The sequence below is a fragment of the Monodon monoceros genome, unplaced genomic scaffold, assembly GCF_005190385.1.
Source record: "Monodon monoceros isolate NGI ecotype Baffin Bay Population unplaced genomic scaffold, NGI_Narwhal_1 Super_Scaffold_10, whole genome shotgun sequence".
Classification (NCBI taxonomy): domain Eukaryota; kingdom Metazoa; phylum Chordata; class Mammalia; order Artiodactyla; family Monodontidae; genus Monodon; species Monodon monoceros.
The window spans coordinates 320,138-336,849 of NW_021703766.1; the positions used below are offsets into that span (position 1 = coordinate 320,138).

The window sequence follows — 16,712 nt, forward strand, 5'->3', positions numbered from 1 at the left end:
TCCTCTACAATTTTACCTTGAAATACTTTTAAACTTATGTAACAGCTGCAAACCAAGTACACAACTTCTGTATACTTCCGTGTAGGAGCTTCCCTCACATCAACCTAGTTACCGTAGAACCAACCAAATCAGGAAACCGCCCTCACGTTATTACCCTGTGGTCCCTCCAGCCCCGAATGTGGCACAGGCCCTCCCATTTCTCTACGTGACCGGGACGGTCTCGAGGCCAGTGGGTCTGCACCGGTGTGCTCGTGGGAACTGCGTCCGGGCGCCCCCCACCCCGTGTGCCCCAGAAACCGCGTCTGGGAGCCCCCCACCCCGTGTGCCCCAGAAACCGCTTCCGGGCAACCTATGTGTGCACCAGAAACCAAGTCCCTGTGCCCCGCTGTGTGCACCAGAAACTGCATCCGTGCGCACCCCTATGTGCCCCCAGAAACTACCACCGGGCGCCCCTCTGTACTCACGGGAACCACGTCTGGTCACCCCGCTGTGTGCACCGGCAACCACATCGGTGCGCCCCTCTCTGGACATGTGAGCCACGTCAGCGCGCCCCCTCTGTGAGTGCCGGAACCATGTTGGTGCACCACCCTATGTGCACCAGAAACTACGTCCGGTCACCTTCCCCACAACCCACCGCTCACACGAAGCACGTCTGTGGGCCCCCCTTTGTGCTCACGGGAACTACGTCCGGGCACCCCACTGTGTGCACCAGAAACTACGTCCAGACACACACCAGCAGATACACACACACACATACCCCGTGGGCACGGGAACCACAGGTTTGCACTTGTCAGGCCTCCCCCTCTGGGTTACTGCTTGGGCAGGGAAAACCCCGTTTTCAGGTTCTCAGCCCCTGCTCCCCACACAGAGCTCTAGTTTCGGCACTGCTGGCTGCCCCCACCCCCGAGAGACGCCCTTACCCACCAGAGGACTGGGTTTGTCGCAGGCCTTGCTGGGCCCCTCGATGTGTCGTCTCTGTTAGATTATTTGCCTTGTGTTTCACACTGGTGCTTCGCAGCCTGGATGGTCTTGATCAGTTTTTTGGGGCGTGTGATCCGTGGCCAGGGTTGTAGAGTCGGAACCACAGTGGGGTCCATGCCCCTTGTGCCCAGCCCGCCTGTCAGAGTGACCACCTGTGGCTCTGGGTCCCCCTTGTCCCCTCCGAGCACATCTGGGTTTGAACAGGGCCTGGGGCTGCTTGTTGCCTGGTTGGAGAATCGCTGATGTGGGCCCTGCCTGGGGAGACAGCCCTCCAGGGGCTCCTGAGCAGACTCCACGCTGCTGGGTGGGCCCGGGTGTGGCACCCACCTCCCTGGAGCCCCTTACCAGGACCCCCAGGAAAGGCCTGCAGGCCTGTGTCTCCCAGGGTGAATGAGGGGTGAGCAGAAGGGTCCCCAGAACCAGATTCTGGGGATGGCACTTGAGGTGTGGCCTCTGGTGTGATTCTAACGTGGTTAAGATTATTTCAGACGAATATTACAGCGTTTCTTATGGGAAAATCCCTCCCAGTTAGCAAACCTAGGCATGCCCGCCTGCAGCCCACCAGGGGGCCCTCCAGCCCTGATAAATCAGCCAGCCACGGCAGGCAGGCGTGCTGGGCAGGATTCAGCCCACTCAGGACAGAAACCCTTTCTTCTCCTTTAACGTTAAACTGATCCTAAGTGATCAGCAAATACCCACAATGTCCCTGCTGGTGGCTTTAGGTATCCCTGGAGAGAGTGCCTGCTGGGAGAGAGAGGCAGGGCCCCAGCCCAGAGGCCCTCGCTGGCTCCCACGGCCCAGGCTGGCAGGCACCGGTGGGTAACGGCGCAGAGGGGCATCCTCAGGGGCTCTGGCCTGGAAAGGGGCCAGCAGGGATGCGTTGGGGGGCTTGTCCAGGGTCTGTCACCAAGTTATTCATCTCAAGACACATGCACCGGATGACCGGTGGCAGGGGGAACGCTACTGAGCCCCCCTTGGGTGGAGCCCTGCCCTGCAGGGTCCTTGTTCATGGTGTGTGAGGACACCCTGCAGGGCTGGGTTCCTCCCTGCTCCGGACCCTGCTTTCCTGTTTGCCAAGAGAGGCTGGCCCAAGGGGTGGGCCGGGGGCACAAGCGTGTGTGAGTGTGTGTGGGTGTGTATATGTGAGAGCATGGGTGTGCACCGGTATGAGGATATGGGGTGCAGGTGTGCACACGTGTGCATGTCTGTGTGTGTGCACGCACCTGTGTACAGATGTGCGTGGGGAGGTGGCAGCCGGAGCCTGGACTGTGTGTTATTTTAAAGACCCTCCAGCAACGTCCACGCAAAGCCTCTCAGACCCTGACCCCTCTGGCCCTGACCTTCAGGACTCAGGCACTCCTGTGTCTGGTGTCCAGCCAGGAGCCCCCTCCAGGGCCAGGGTGCTGATGACACGAGACTCAAAGGATCGGCGACTTTATTGAGGGTCCCGCCGTGCCTGTGTTTTGTGTTGCCCAGGGGAGCGCAGGTGCCTGCCCAGGACAGGCCAGTCTGAGCGCACGGGGAGTCGCTGCCGTTCTAGCACCCAGGGCGTCAGAGGCAACACGGGCAGAGGACGAGGAGTGCAAGGGAGGCCAGCAGGGTCCCCGCCTGGAGGTGGAGGCTGGGGGCCCCTGAGTAGCCGTAGCTGGTCCTGCAGGAGGCCTCCAGCTGGCCCAAGGGGATGGGCTCCTCGCCGGGAGCCTGTGTGTGACTGCTCGCCTGGGGAAAGATGCAGGTCAGCTGCCTGCCTGAGGGCAGGAGGTGGTCGGCGGTGCAGGGAGTGCGGGGCCCCTCACCTGCTCCACCGCCTCGAAGACCCTCAGCAGGTTGTCTGCCAGGACGCCCTTGACCTCTGTCTCGGTCCACTGTCTCCTCAGCAGCTCGGCGGCCAGGTCTGGATACTTGGACACGTCCTTAAGCCCCGAGGGAAGCCTGAGATGCGGGTGGAGAAAGCCAGGCTCTGCATCCCAGGGGGCAGGGCCTGGGCACCCCCACCCCGCCCCTCACACCACGTGGAGGGGGGGTCTCGCCTCACCTGGACACACCATCGTAGTCCCCACCCAAGCCCACGGCTCCGGCCCCCGCCACCTTCTTGATGTGGTCCAGGTGATCTGCGGAGAGGCGGCACGTGAGGGCCCTGCGAGAGGCCCCGGCCCGGAGCCCCGGCCGCTCAGCCCCGCCCACCTGCCACTTGGGACAAGTTGGCCTCCGCTCTGCAGGAAACGTAGTCACTGTAGAAGTTCACCATCACCAGGCTGCCCGTCTGCTTCTGCTCGGGAGAGAGGGCGGCACCGTGGGCAGGGCGGCCAGGCCGCGGGGGCCAGCCCAGGAGCGGACGGCCCCGGCCCAGCCTCTCACCACCAGCTGGAGCACGTCGTCGGGCACGTTGCGCCGGTGCTGGCACACACTGTAGGCCGAGGAGTGGCTGAAGACCACGGGGGCCTTGGACAGCTGCAGCACGGCCTTCATGGTGGCCATGGACGCGTGGGCCAAGTCGATGATGATGCCCAGTCGGTTCATCTCCTTCACAACACTCTGAGGGGGGACGGGGCTCAGGGGACCCGCACAGCCTGGAGGGTCTCAGCCAGCACCCTGGGACCAGACAGGCTGTGCCGTGCACGCTTGGGTTCACACGACCTTCTGGGGTTTCTGGCGGCCGCCTGGGAAGTCCAGGTGTGGGGAAGGGCACTGGCCAGGTGTTAACAAGCCCTTCAGGGGCTGAAAGACTGGAGGCCACTCTAATGACCAGTGGGTTCCAGTGGAAGGCCCGTGCTGCTGGCCCACCTCACAGTTGAGGAAACAGGTGACATGCCGGGTCCTCTGAGGGTGACCGAGGCCCCGCCCCCCCACTCACCTGCCCAAAGAGTGACAGGCCTTGGCTGCGGGCCTCGTCCACTCCCGTGTCCACCAGCCAGTTGTCGGCCCTGGGAGAGCAGAGGGCAGGCGCCCGAGGGGCAGAGTGTTTGCCCGGGCCCACCCACCTCAGGACCCTCAGAAGGAGAGACAGGTGCTGGGGCTGTCCCTGCTCTGAGACCCTCCTGCCCGGCCGGCCCCCCGGGGCTGCTCACCAGGGCGTGTTGCAGCTGTGGGTGAGAGTCAGGTACCGCATGCCCAGGTGGTAGAGCGCCCGCAGGACGCCCAGGCTGCTGTCGATGGAGTGGCCGCCCTCCACACCGACCAGACTGGCCACCTTTCCCTCCCGGAAGGCCTGCCGGATGCCTGCAAGGAGAGCCCAGCCAGGGGCAGTGGGCACCGGGCGACACGTGTGCCTGGGTGTCGGGTGTGGGGACTGGCTTCCACGTGAAGCAAACCGCAGAGCGGCGCAGCAGCCCCTGCTCAGGACCAGGGCTGGTGGGCGCCGGCACCCACCTGTGCTGTCGGTGACACACAGGAAGGTCTCGGGGTACAACCAGCACATGCGGTGGATGACGTCGATCTGCTCCAGCGTCCTCTTCACAGCATCCTTGTTCTGGGTGTCGCAGGGCGTGTACGCAGACCAGAACTGGGGGGGTCACGGGGGTAGGCGCTGGGAGCTCAGGAGCTGGGCCCCAGGCACACGAGCTCTGGCTTCCCTCCAGCCACGGAAGCCCTCCCCGCAGCCTGAGTGGCTATCGGAGTCCCCTCTAAGGCCCCGGGGCAGTACGCCGCCACCAGGGAGGGGCAGCAAGAGAGGAGGTGATGGGCTCCAGCGCCTCAGGCTCCGGGCCCGACCATACCTGGGCACCCACAAAGCCAGCCCTCAGCTTGGGGATGTTGGTGTGCGTGTGGACCAGGCTGGTCAGGTTGGCCCTCGGGTCCTGAAGCTGATTGTTGAACAGTTTCAGCAGCTGCCAGGGCAGGTCATTGTGCCTGGAGGGGCCAGGCGGAGGGGTCAGGGGCAGGTCAGGATGGCCCCTTGGACCCGGGCCCCCCGAGCTGCCTCCCGGGCAGGCTGTCCCTTCTCCAGCTCCTCTTCTCATGGGCCGAAGACTAGGGAGGTTGCAGGGTGACTGCTGTCATCTGAGCACACCTGAGCACAGGTGAGCTTCTCAGCTGGCCGCACCCCCAGGCCAGGCAACTGAGCTGAGCCCTAAGTGAACAGGTCTTCCCTCCCGGAGCCTTTCACTGGGGGGAGAGGGAGGGCAGATGCCGGCTTGGTTTCAAAATCGTGGAGGTCGGGGGAGCTTGGAGTTGAAACAATCTCCACGAACAAGGCTGGTTGACATGGGGTTGCTGAGTGCAGGCCTGGGGGAGATTCACAGATTAAAGATGAAATCCTGGGTTTCCCTGGTGGCTCAGTGGTTGAGAGTCCGCCTGCCGATGCAGGGGACGCGGGTTCGTGCCCTGGTCCTGGAAGATCCCACGTGCCGCGGAGGGGCTGGGCCCGTGGGCCATGGCCGCTGAGCCTGCGCGTCCGGAGCCTGTGCTCCGCAATGGGAGAGGCCACAACAGTGAGAGGCCCGCGTACGGCAAAAAAAAAAAAAGATGAAATGCTTCTGCTGCAGGGAGAGGGTGGGGAAGTGTGGGGCGTGGCCTACCCTGGGGGGCAGCCATGGGAGCAGGGCACCAGTGAGGGATTTGGGGGCCCCAGAGGCCCTCTGCTGCCTCTGTCCCTGGGGACAGTCCTGCACCATTTCCAAGAAGATACCTCTGTGCTTCCAAAGGACAGGCCCTCTGAAGTTCTCCCAGGAGCCGGTAGGCGGTGAGTGCATTAGAGGAGGAGGTGAGGTGTGGGTAGAGGAGAGGAGGTGACTAGACAGGCAGGACGAGGGGCAGGGGACAGGTAGGGCTCTCAACAGCTGCTGGGGGTCTTCCAGGGCAGGACCCATGGGGCACATTCCTCCCTGCATCCAGGAGCAGCCCCAAGGGGAGAGACCACTGGGAGCCATAAGCTCCAGGTGCCGGCAGGGGCCTCGGCCCCTGGGAGCTGATTAGAATTTCAGAGTCTCAGGCCCAGCCCTGGCCCACCAGTCCGCATCTGGCTTTTACCAGCCAACGGGCACACACGCCTGGGACATGCAGGGAGCCGACCAGCGGATCCCTAGCCTGGTGACAAGGGGGCTGTGAGGACAGGCCGGAGGGGGCTTTGCTCCCACTGCGGGCCCTCCCATCCACCCCTCCTCCCCAGCCCAGCAGCCATGCCCACTCTCCCCAGGACCCTCGCCCACACCTAGTTCCCACCCCCAGCCCTGGCTCCCTCCCTGGTGTCTGTTTCCTCATCTGTAACACACACACACGAGGCTGCCTTGTGAGGGTCACTGACAATGTTAACACCGTGACGGCCTAGGTCGTCCGGGCCCCTGGGGTGGGCTCTTCCACAGCAAGGTGGCCATGGCCCCTGGTGGGAAATGAGGGCTCCCTGGGCCCCACGCAGGGCTCCAGATCCTGGAGGGAAGTTGCCCCTGGTCTCCTGAAGAGCTCCTGCCCCAGCTGTGAGGTTTGACTGCTGGGCATGGGCTGGTGGTCAGGACGCCTTTGCTGACTGAGGGGTGGATGAGCTCCAGGGAGGCGAGGTCACTGCCTCACTGCAGAGTTGGGGCGGGGGCTGGCCCTGGTCACTGTCCCCAAGGCAGCGCTGAGCAGGACTTCACTCCTTTGCCCCTCGAGGAAATCCAGCCCCACGCTCCAGCTGCCTCCACTTTGCTCTTCCCTCCTCGCCTCAGCCTGTTCTCCCTTTGTAGGTATCCGCGCTAAGGTCAACACCACATCCTGGAGTCTGTTCTGGAGGCTGACGGATCTCCCCTCCTTATCTGTGTGGCCTGGGTAGCACCCTCAGCTGTGATAGAGGACCCTGCCACCCTACCCGAAGAGGAGAGGGGAGGATTCCGAGTGCTGGGAAGTGCTAGAAACGACAGCCAGCTATGGCTTACAGATGTGATGGCTGGAGCTGGTGCAGCCATATTAAATCATGAGGTAACTGTGGGAATGGTGGCCACACCATTATGGAATGCCGTGCCAGGACTCCGTCCGGACTTCCCTGTTATTGAAGCTACTTATTTGGGTCTCTCTTACCCACAGGAGTAGCTAATACTAACTGGTTTTGATTCTGTCAGCCTAGTCTTGGCTTTCTAAGACTTTGGATAATCCCAGCTCCCCAAATCCCAGCTTCCTGAGTACTCCTGGCTGTCTGGGCTCTTTGAGCCATCTTACCCTCACATGGACATCTGGACAGCTCCCAGCACCTCAACTCGGAGCCCCTCTCCGTGTGCCCAGCCACCCTGAGTCCCCCGGAAGGAAGGAACATTCATTTTGTTGGCATATTCTACCTGCCCTTGCTGGCCTGGGATGGCTGGTCCCTGAGCCCAGACCTGCCAGACAGCAGGGCCTCCCGGATGGGAGCAAAGGACAGCGGCCTCTGCAGCAAACTTCCTATGCCTGTGAGGAGGCCCAGCCATGTGAGGACCCTCAGAGGCAGGCAGGGGGATGGGAGGTCCAGGAAGGAGGGGGAGGGGAGGGACCAGGGGAGGACTGAGGGAGCCCTGACCCCTGCACTCTGACCCCTGATGGCCGCTTCCTTATCTAGGGCTGCCCCTCATTTCCCTGCCAGTCTTATGTGATGAGACACCTGTTTTCTCTGCTTTTCTTGCAGAGCTTTTGTCCCATAAAGCCTGGGCAAGTGGGTACCCCAACTTTCCCAGCACCCGGTGGGAAAGAGCAGGTGGGGCGGAAGTGTGTGTGTACAGGTGGCGTCCTTCCCAGGGCTGGGAGAGCCCCGAGGAGTTGGGGGCAGGAGCGGCAAGGGCAGTGCCAGGCCTGCCTGCAGCGTCGAGGGGCCCTGAGGGCCGCTGGAAGGACTCTGGCTACTGCTCTGAGCTCTGTGGGAGTTGGAGCTGGAAGGGCAGGGGCTGGTACTTGTGTCTCCAAGACTTCCTCTGGCTGCAGTGCGGAGACCTGACCTCAGGCCAGGGGCAGGAGGGGGCAGTCAGAGGCACAGAGGCGGGGGTGGAGGGTAAGTGAAGGGGGCAGGCGCGGCCAGGTTGGCTGTGATATCAGGGAGAGAGTGACAAGGTGTCACCAGGGTCTTGGCTGGAAGAGGGGCAGGGGGAGTGGGCACCCAGGAGCTTGGCCTGGGGCACTGAAGCATGAGATGCCTCGGTGAGGTCAAGCTGGGCGCACAGGCCTGATGGGGTCACCCCAGGTGGATGGAGCGAGGGGTGGGCTTGACGAGCGGGTCCCCCAAGGGCCACAGCAGACGCCACCCTCACCTGCACTTCCTGTGACACAGGACCCTGGGCCAGGCCCCAACAGCCCCCAGCCCCAGCCCCACTCTGAGCTGGGATCCAGCCCCCAGGGGTCCAGGCTGTGGGGTGTCCCGGGAGCTGCTGAGGCCTTGGGGGCCTCACTATTCACCTCCTTCCTGCCGCGTTCCCCACAGGCCCTCATGTACTGAAGTCTCTGGGGCCCTGAGAGAGCCCACAAAAAAACTGAGTACAGCAAAGGGCAAAGGCCATAGTGCAGTTGGAGAAACTGAGTCCCATTGGAGACAGGGCAGCTCCTGTCTCAGGTCAAGGGCACATAAGCCTCGACCCTAGCGCCCCCCCCGCCCGGACCCCCGGGCCCGTCACATGGGTGGCTGCTTACCCGTCAATGACAGGCGTGCTCTGCATGATCCTCTCCGCTGTGTCCCGGAACTGGTCCGCAGTGCAGACGGCCACCAGGGGCCAGAACCACCAGCTGGCCCACATGGCGCGGTCCCCAGGGATGCGCTCCCCTGCTGCTCCTGTGCGTGTGTCCTGACCCGCCGTCCTGGGCGCCACAAGACAGAGGGCTTTGGTCCAGGTGATTGTTGCCAGGACCTCCCCTGTTTATCAGTAATCAGCACATTCCCCGCAAGGGTGGATCCATGGGAGTTCCTAGCTCCTGAGGCTGGGCGTCGCTGTCTGGGCCAGGCCAAGTGTAGTAAAACCCCAGAGGCGGGACTGGTGCCCAGAAGTGGGGCAGAGGGTGGGCTAGCGCAGGGAAAGGGGCCGCCAGTGTTTGTTGTGTCCTGCCCCCAGGACCCGGTGTCTGAGGTCTACAAACGAGATTCAATTTTGTGTACTTGAATGTATCCCTTTGTTTGCCTGTAGTTTTTTGTTACTTTTCTTGGAAGGTGGAGCACAGCCTGGCAGGGGCACTCCTGCCACACTCCACTGCAGTGCTGGGGGCGTCTGCACACTGACCCACGCTCCGGCTGCAGGCTTCTGACCGAGCATGTTGGATGCTGGGGCTTGGGGTCGGAAGCTTAGAGCGTTTGCATTTCCTTAGAGCTGGGGGCGAACACTCAGGTCTCCCGGGGGAGGCAGGGGCTGGAGGGTGGGGGGCACGGTTCTGAGAACCAGATGCCCAGGCAGCGCCGGGCCCAGTGAATCGTGAATCCCGGTCCCAGCGCTGGGCCAGCATCCAGGGTTCTGCTGGGCAGCTGGGTGACCCCACCCCACTCTGGATCCTCAGGGCTGCTGAGCTGTGGAGACCCTACCCCCTCGCTGGGCTCCCTGGCACCTCTGTCCCTGGATGGCTTTGGACCCTCACGCAGACCTGCCCTGTGGAGCCCAGGTCCCAGGCCGGTGGCCTCCCCGAGCCCCGACCCGGCCCCAAGGACAGGATAGGCCCAGCTCCAGGCCCTTTCTCCCGCCTGGGAAGGGGGTCACGTCCGAACCCTGGCTCTGCCGTCATTAGCTCTGCATCCCGGGGCCTGGGCCTCCAGCCCTGTTTCCCTCCTGTTGAAACGGCAGCTCGCAGGGGAGACTGCGCAGAGCGGGGAGCTGTCTACCTTCCCTCCCTCCACCCACCATCACCCCGGGGGGAGGGCTCCGGGGCGTCCTCCACCCAGATGCTAGGGGACGAAGCCGCCGGCCCCAGACCCCATCGAGGACTTGCCCCCGCTCCCCACAGGGGCATCCTCAGTGCCAGGCCCTGGGATTCCACCCTCTTCACCACTCTGTGCACAAAAGACCCCCTTGAAGGGTGAGGAATCCAGGACTCTGACCACGCTGCCTGGGAACTGTGGCCCAGCAGGTGCTGGGCCAGGACACGGGCTTTAAAGCCGAGTATGTCCCTCCGCCACCCCGAGCCAGGACCCCGTCTGCCCTTCGCACTGTCCCCATGGCCCCAGCACTTCGACGGTCCTCCGTGCTCTGTGTCCAGCCCCCTCCACCTCCCCGGCCTGTCTCTGTGACCCGACGCTGCTGCTTTGTGGTGGGCGATGCCCGTCTGCAGCTGGGGGGCTTCTCCCCGGAACCCTCCTCTCTGACATGGCTGTGAACACACGTCCCCCCTTGTTCACACCGGCCTGCTCCATTTGACTCTACGTATTTTCAACATTTTCCCCTTATTGTTTTTGTTTCAGAGTTGGCTTTTTTTAAGAGCATGTAATTGTATATTTTTTAATTTTCTTTTTTTTTTCATGTGGACCGTTTTTAAGGTCTTTATGGAATTTGTTACAATGTTGCTTCTGTTTTCCGTTTTGCTTTTTCGGCTGCCAGGCTTGTGGGCTCTTAGCTCCCGGACTGGGGATGGAACCAGCACCCCCTGCCCTAGAAGGCGAAGTCTTAACCCCTTGACAGCCAGGGAAGTTGCAAGAGCATATAACTGTATTTTATTTCTTCACCTCATCTGAGCGCCTCTGTCTGTAAATGTGACCGTTTAAGCCAGTACGACGGTGACAGCACTGCATCCCCCCTTAGCCTCGCTACTTCCCAAGCTACGGCCGGCCGTGCTCCTCCCGTTTCTTGCTTCTGCCGTGCTCTTCGTGTTACTTTGATTCCTTTCCTACCACGGTTAGAAAGTTCCTCTGCGTGTCACTACTTTGCTAGTGTCTTCCCTCATACTTTGTAACACTCGTATTTAAGTCTGTGTGTCTCTTTCAACATATAAACTCCTTAATACTGGAGTACAGCCCACGGGGCGTGACATTCATTTAAATGTAACCACACATTTTCTTAGGTTTGCTGTGTCTTGTATACTTTGTCTCCTCCTCTCCTGAGATAGTCGTTCTGATTTCTTTCTCACTTGTCTGCGGCGCTTCCTCGGCCATTTCCCTGGGTATAGTGGCATCCTGTGTGATCCACGTGTCTGCTTCCGTGGCTGAGGGGTCCCCGCGGCAGACTGCTCCTTTGTGAGCACGTGGGCCCTCCAGGTCTGCCAGGGTAAAGTTCTCCTTTACCCCTTCCACCCTCCCCAGGTGGCTCCATGGGTTTGTCTCTTTAAATCTCCCAGACACTTAATTTTGACCTTCTTTTCATTTTAAATTCAGAATTCATTTAATTGCTTAAAGGATTTTAAATTCTCTGCTCATTCCTCTGTAATACTTCATTCGTTTAACAGCCCAGTGGAAAGGAAGGAAGTGGAGGGGCTCACGGCCCAGTTGCACTGCAGGAGGGGGACTTTCAGTGTTATTTTCTCGTTGTCGCCGTGTCACAGAGGGACGGGCCCCCCACCATCCACTCTGCACGTCACCTACGGACTCTCTCCTCCCTGGGGTGAGATTTGGCCCCAGCCTCCCACCTCTGCAGCTCAGGTGCCCGGGCCGGGCGAGGGCAGGGAGAGCGAGGCACCGTCCTGGGGGCAAATTTCAAAGCGGGGACACTAGGAACCTCAGTCACGGAGGTAACTAGTATTTTAACGCAATATTTTTAAAAATCAAAAATTCCTGGCCCCCCAAAAAATCCATGATGAACGAAATGTGAAACTTTTAGATAGAGTCAAGGCCACGTCTGCCCTTTCCTCTGGTCCCAGCTCCCCCCGCGGTTCCGCACAGCTGGTCTCACCGGGCCATTCACATTAGGTTTCGTGACATCAGCTGTAGAACGCTCTTGCAAGTTGGTGACAGAGGCCGGCGTTCCTAGGAGCTAAGCTGAGGGCGTGACCACACTTCCCAGGGTGGCCCGAGCATGAGAAGACTCAAGGCTGGGTGCACCCTTGTTCAAGCAGAAGAGGATGTCCAGGACGACGGACCCGGAACATGACACCCAGAGGGCCCAAGTCCACGTCCAGGAGGGCTCGTGCTGTGCAGCGTCTGTTCCACACCCTCTCTCTGGTGACTCACAGCCTGCGGCTGGCCGGGGCGCGCAGGGTCGGGCTGCTGTGTAAGTGCTCACACGCCTCAACCGCAGCGTCTGTCTGGAACACAAGTCACCGTGGTACCTCCCACTGGGACCACCACCCTATGGACCCGCGGGTCAGGCCCCCGAAATGACCCTTGAACCTGTGTGCTCTGGAGTCTGGGGTCTCTGGTTGCCTTTTTTTCCTTCCACTGGGTGCTGTTACCATGTCCTCACAATCTTCCAAGCTCTGGGCCTCCTTCCTCACCGCCCCTGGCTTCGGATCTATGGTTCCCACTTAATTTCTGCCCTGAGCCCTCTGCCTTTCAGTTTATGTCCTTTTTGGTAGAGCTGGTCCCCAAACCACCGCTAGCAGTGGGTGTGCGGGAAGTGGATTTCCAAGTCCTGGAGCGTTTGCACGTGCCATTATTATGCCCTCATAACTGAGCAGCAGTTTTACCGGCCATGCAGTTCAGGGTCATAAACCGTTTCCTCTCAGAAAGTGAACGTTCTGGGGCCGTCCGCACCGCACTGCTGTCGGGAACCCAGTTCTTTGTAGGCGGCGTGTTGCTTTCTTGCACAATCTCCTTGAATCCCCTCTTTCTCCGTGGGCTCTGCACTTTCTCAGTGTCGTGCCTCATTGGAGACTCTGTTTCATCCGACTGCCCTGCACCCACGTTCACCAGCTCTGCCTCTGGTCCTGGGACACGCCCTGGAATCCCTTCTCTCCTGCATCCTCTTTGCCCACTCTCCTGGGCACGGGGCTCAGTCAGATGCTGGACAACCCGCGTTGATCCTTTTTGTCTCTTGTGTTTTTCTCTCCTGTTTTAGGTTTCCTCGTGCTTTTATTCTATGCGTTTCTGTTCTGTGAATTTATGAATAGAATAGAAATTCTGTTCTTTGAATTTATTCTATGAATTTCCTCAGTTCTGAATTCGAGCACTTTTATCCAAAGTTTTCTTTCAGGAATTATATACTTAATCTCCCAAGAGGGCTTTCTTGTGTTTCTGTTGGTGGTGGGGTTTTTTTTCCTTTGCACCTTGTTCTTGTTACGGAAGCCATATTGTCTGATATCAGTGAGAAGTTTTGTTTCCTCCTGTTTACTGGATGATAATGTTTCCTCTAGACCTTTTTTTTTTCCATTGTTTATCTGGACCTTTTGTTGCATGTGCAGGCTGTCCTCAACCAGCTGGAGGTCTTTGTCACTTCAAACGTAATATTTAAGGAGGTAGCAGTAGCGAGGCTGCTGTGCTGTGGATACACGGGCAGCCTCCCAGGTTCAAGAGGGGGGCCGCCATTACAGTGGGGGCCCTTAATGTCAGCATCTAACATGACCATATCAATAGCAACCCTGATTCTCAAAACAAATGGTTTTTTAGGGAAGGACCCACTGGTGTCTTTTCCCCCAGAGTCAGCCTGGCCGTGGGCCAACCAGGGTTGTGCGTTTGGGTACTTGGGCACTGGGGGTCAGCTGGTCCACGATCCAGCCGTCCACAAGCCCGATTTCAGCCACGTATCTCACTCCCACCCCCTCCCGTGACATCTGAACTGAGTTCCTCTCCGATTTCTGCTGGGTGGCTGCCCCCTGCCCACCTGCCGCCCCCTCTGTACATGTTCCCGAAGGGGCCACCTCCGTCCAGCTTCTCATCCCCAGAGACAGGCTGAACCTGCCTGCTGAGGATCCTTCCTTTCTCTGACACAGCAGGTTCTGCTTGAGTCAAGTCCTCCCACCTTGACAGACATGGCGAGGAAATGTCCATCCCAGGCCGACCTTCTGACCTAGAGGATGCAGTGGGTGTCGCTATGGAGGATTCTCACAGGGTTTCTGCTTCTAATTCCTGTTTCTTCCTCTTGTGCTGGTAGCTGGCACCCAGGGACGTGAGCCTCAGGGACAGAGCCGCGGCCCGACGGCCTGGCCCAGGTCCTTTGATTTCAGAGACTGGCTCTCAGGAGGTGGGAACAGGCTTTGTTAAGAGCACGAGCTTGGAAACCAGGCCACCCTGGGTTCAAACTCCCGTGTGGCCAACTGCGTTTTCCTGAGCCGGCAGCCCCCGCATCTCCATCCATGCGCCCTCCTAATTGTCCGCCAAGAGGGGGGACACTTGGCTTGACCCGCAGAGAGAAGGTGGCAGGCTTGACTTCCGTGCTGCCGCCTGGCTCCTGTGCTGGACACTCCGTCGGGAAGGCAGCCACCAGCCCAGCTCCCTGCCGGCTGGCTGACCGCCGGCCCCCCTGCCAGCTCCCGGCTGAGGCCGCATCCGCGGGCCAGAGACCAGCTGGCCCCGCCGGGCCCGGAAACGTGAGCGATGGGAGCCCGCCGAGGACGTATTGTGCGGCGGCGGGGAGCTGACCCGCTGACCCTTCTCCCACTGCCGGTGACCAGTGTCCTGGTCTGTAAAATGGGGTGAGTAAGCCGAACCGCCTCGGCCTCCTGGAGGTGGCTGCACCCCACAGTCGCCTTAGTAACGAGAAGCCCCACATGGGTGGCGGCCGAGGACACGTGCTCTCCCCGGCGGGTCCCTGGGAGGACGCCCGAGCCTTGCAGCCAGCTCAGCTCTCAGCGGGGCCGCTTAATAGTTTGCTTTAAAGCATTATCGCTTTTTACTTAAATAAGGAGAATAATATCATTAACTGGAAACATCAACGTCACTTGCCGTAAACAGAAGGAACACAGGAAAATAAACACACAAAAACTAAACGGTGCTGTTCAGTTTCGCCCAGAGCCACAGAGAGGCGGCAGATTCCGCGTCCAGGGAGCAGTCAGGGCCCAGCTGGATCCTCACACACCCGAGGCCCCTGCACGGCAGGGCAGGCGCTCACCCGAGCTCCCAGGACCAAGATTGGGTCCACCGAAACTGCCCCCACCCACGTGGGCCGGGCTGTCAACCAGCCAGGAGGGACCAGAGCCCAGGCCCCGACACAGCCCAGAGCAGAACGGAGGGCCTGAGTCCACAGCCCACATCCCTCAGGAATACACACGCTATGTGCGTGAGCAAACACACAGAGAGACGTGCAAACACAGCCAACCACACACCCACGCAGGCTACAGAGCACACCCACATCCAATGCACAGTTACACAGGTGTACACGCACAACCACCCGTGTGCAGACGCCTGTGCCCCCAGAGACACCAACACAGAGAACGTGTAGACACACCTACCCGTGACCCCCATACCTGCACACGTACGCACCTGAACATCGCACACGAGAATGCTCAGACATGTCCCATACCTGCATGTGCAGACACAGCACATGCTTACAAGTACACACATGCAGACTTGTACACGTGATCAGCACATATGCAGAGATGCAGACGTGCACATACAGAGACACGCATACTTAGCATGTAAATATAAGCGCACACACTCAGACATAAGTACAAAGATGTGACACACACTCAGACATAAGTACACAGATGTGATCACACAAACACACTCAGATGTAAGTACAAAGATGTGACCACACACTCACACACACACTCTCACCAGGCCTGTCCTGTCACATACACAGCACACAACACACACATGCTTAGCCTTGCAGACGTGTCATTGTGCCCACCCGGTCCCCATGCCCACCTCAGGGCCAGCAGCCATGCCCTCAGCCCATGACCACCCACAGAGCCTGGCACACGACTGCCCCTGGGGGGTTGTGGGGTGTGTCCTAGGAGGCCCTGGGGCACAGACAGCTTCAGACCCGGCTACATCTGGGTTGGGCTGTCCTCAGGCCCCTCAACCATCCACGCCCAGCCATGAAGCCACCACCTGGACCTCTGCCCCCAGATCCTCACTGCCCAATTTCCTCACGGACGACACCCCGTCCACCCAGCCCCCGGAAGTGGCCTTCAGGCTGGTGGCTTCTCCACCAGCTTCTCCACAGCTCCCTGACCCAGGCGGCCCGCGGTGGCAGGAGGAGACGGCCATCCTGCAGCCCAGACAGCACAGTGCCGGGCTCCCCGCGAGGCCTGGGGCTTTGTTTCTGTTTTTCTCAAGTTCCACCTACCCCTGAGCTCCGCAGGCGGCCTCACCTCCCTCACACAGAACAGCAGCTCCCCCGGGGGCCTTCTCGACACACCTCAGAGCACGGGACAGAGAGCCGAAGGCCGCACACGTGTCAGCTGGTCCGCATTTCCGCAGACACGTGAGCCAGGCGTGCCCGGCACACACGGCCCACCGGGTCTCAGCGCCCTCTGACCCTTGGGCTGGGCCTCGGGTCTCGGGCCGGGGCTGGGCTGGGCGCCGGGCAGTCGGGGGTGGGGGCCGCCTCCGGCAGGCTGCTGGCATCGGTGGGAGGGCTGAGTTAGGAGCTGTGGGGAGGAGGCTCACAGGGGACACCTGGGGCCCGGGCCCCTCCCGCTTGGCGCACAGCATCCCAGGCAGCGGGCAGCCTGTCACCTGAGGGCCTGGGATTCCACCCCTGCCCACCGCCCTCACTGCTGGGGTGGAACACCGCCGTGTCTCGGGGCTGCAAGGGATCCTCAGCCGGGCCCAGAGGCTGGGGGCCCTGGTTTCTATATATGTAGCATCCCCAGCTACAGGAGTGTCAGAGCAGTCAGGGATCGGAATGTCCTCTGGCAGAGACACGGGACTTCCAAACCCAGGGGCAGGTCTGGGTGGTGACCCGGCCCAGCTGGGGGCTGGCTGCGCTAATTGGTTTCAGGGTTCTGCGGTTAGCGTGGGAGGTGGGGAACAGCCCGGTCAGCACTGGCAGGCACCTGGCAGTCCCATCGCCATC

General features: G+C 60.6%; 1 protein-coding gene across 2 annotated transcripts; it reads right to left on the minus strand.

Annotated features, from left to right (window-relative positions):
* Positions 1-2,402: 2,402 nt before the first annotated feature.
* Positions 2,403-16,461, minus strand: DPEP1 (dipeptidase 1). 2 transcript variants are annotated; one of them, XM_029213278.1, is made up of 11 exons: positions 15,981-16,461; positions 8,542-8,706; positions 4,698-4,830; positions 4,351-4,483; positions 4,050-4,200; positions 3,836-3,905; positions 3,340-3,516; positions 3,166-3,250; positions 3,017-3,092; positions 2,778-2,913; positions 2,403-2,700 (listed from the first exon to the last, which is right to left on the minus strand). In XM_029213278.1, the coding sequence occupies exons 1-11, from the start codon at positions 16,346-16,348 to the stop codon at positions 2,533-2,535; spliced, it is 1,662 nt and encodes a 553-aa protein (XP_029069111.1). In that variant the 5' UTR covers positions 16,349-16,461; the 3' UTR covers positions 2,403-2,532. The 2 variants fall into 2 exon arrangements, with proteins under 2 accessions (XP_029069111.1, XP_029069119.1); XM_029213286.1 differs by having other exon boundaries at positions 16,006-16,147.
* Between the last annotated feature and the right edge of the window lie 251 nt (positions 16,462-16,712).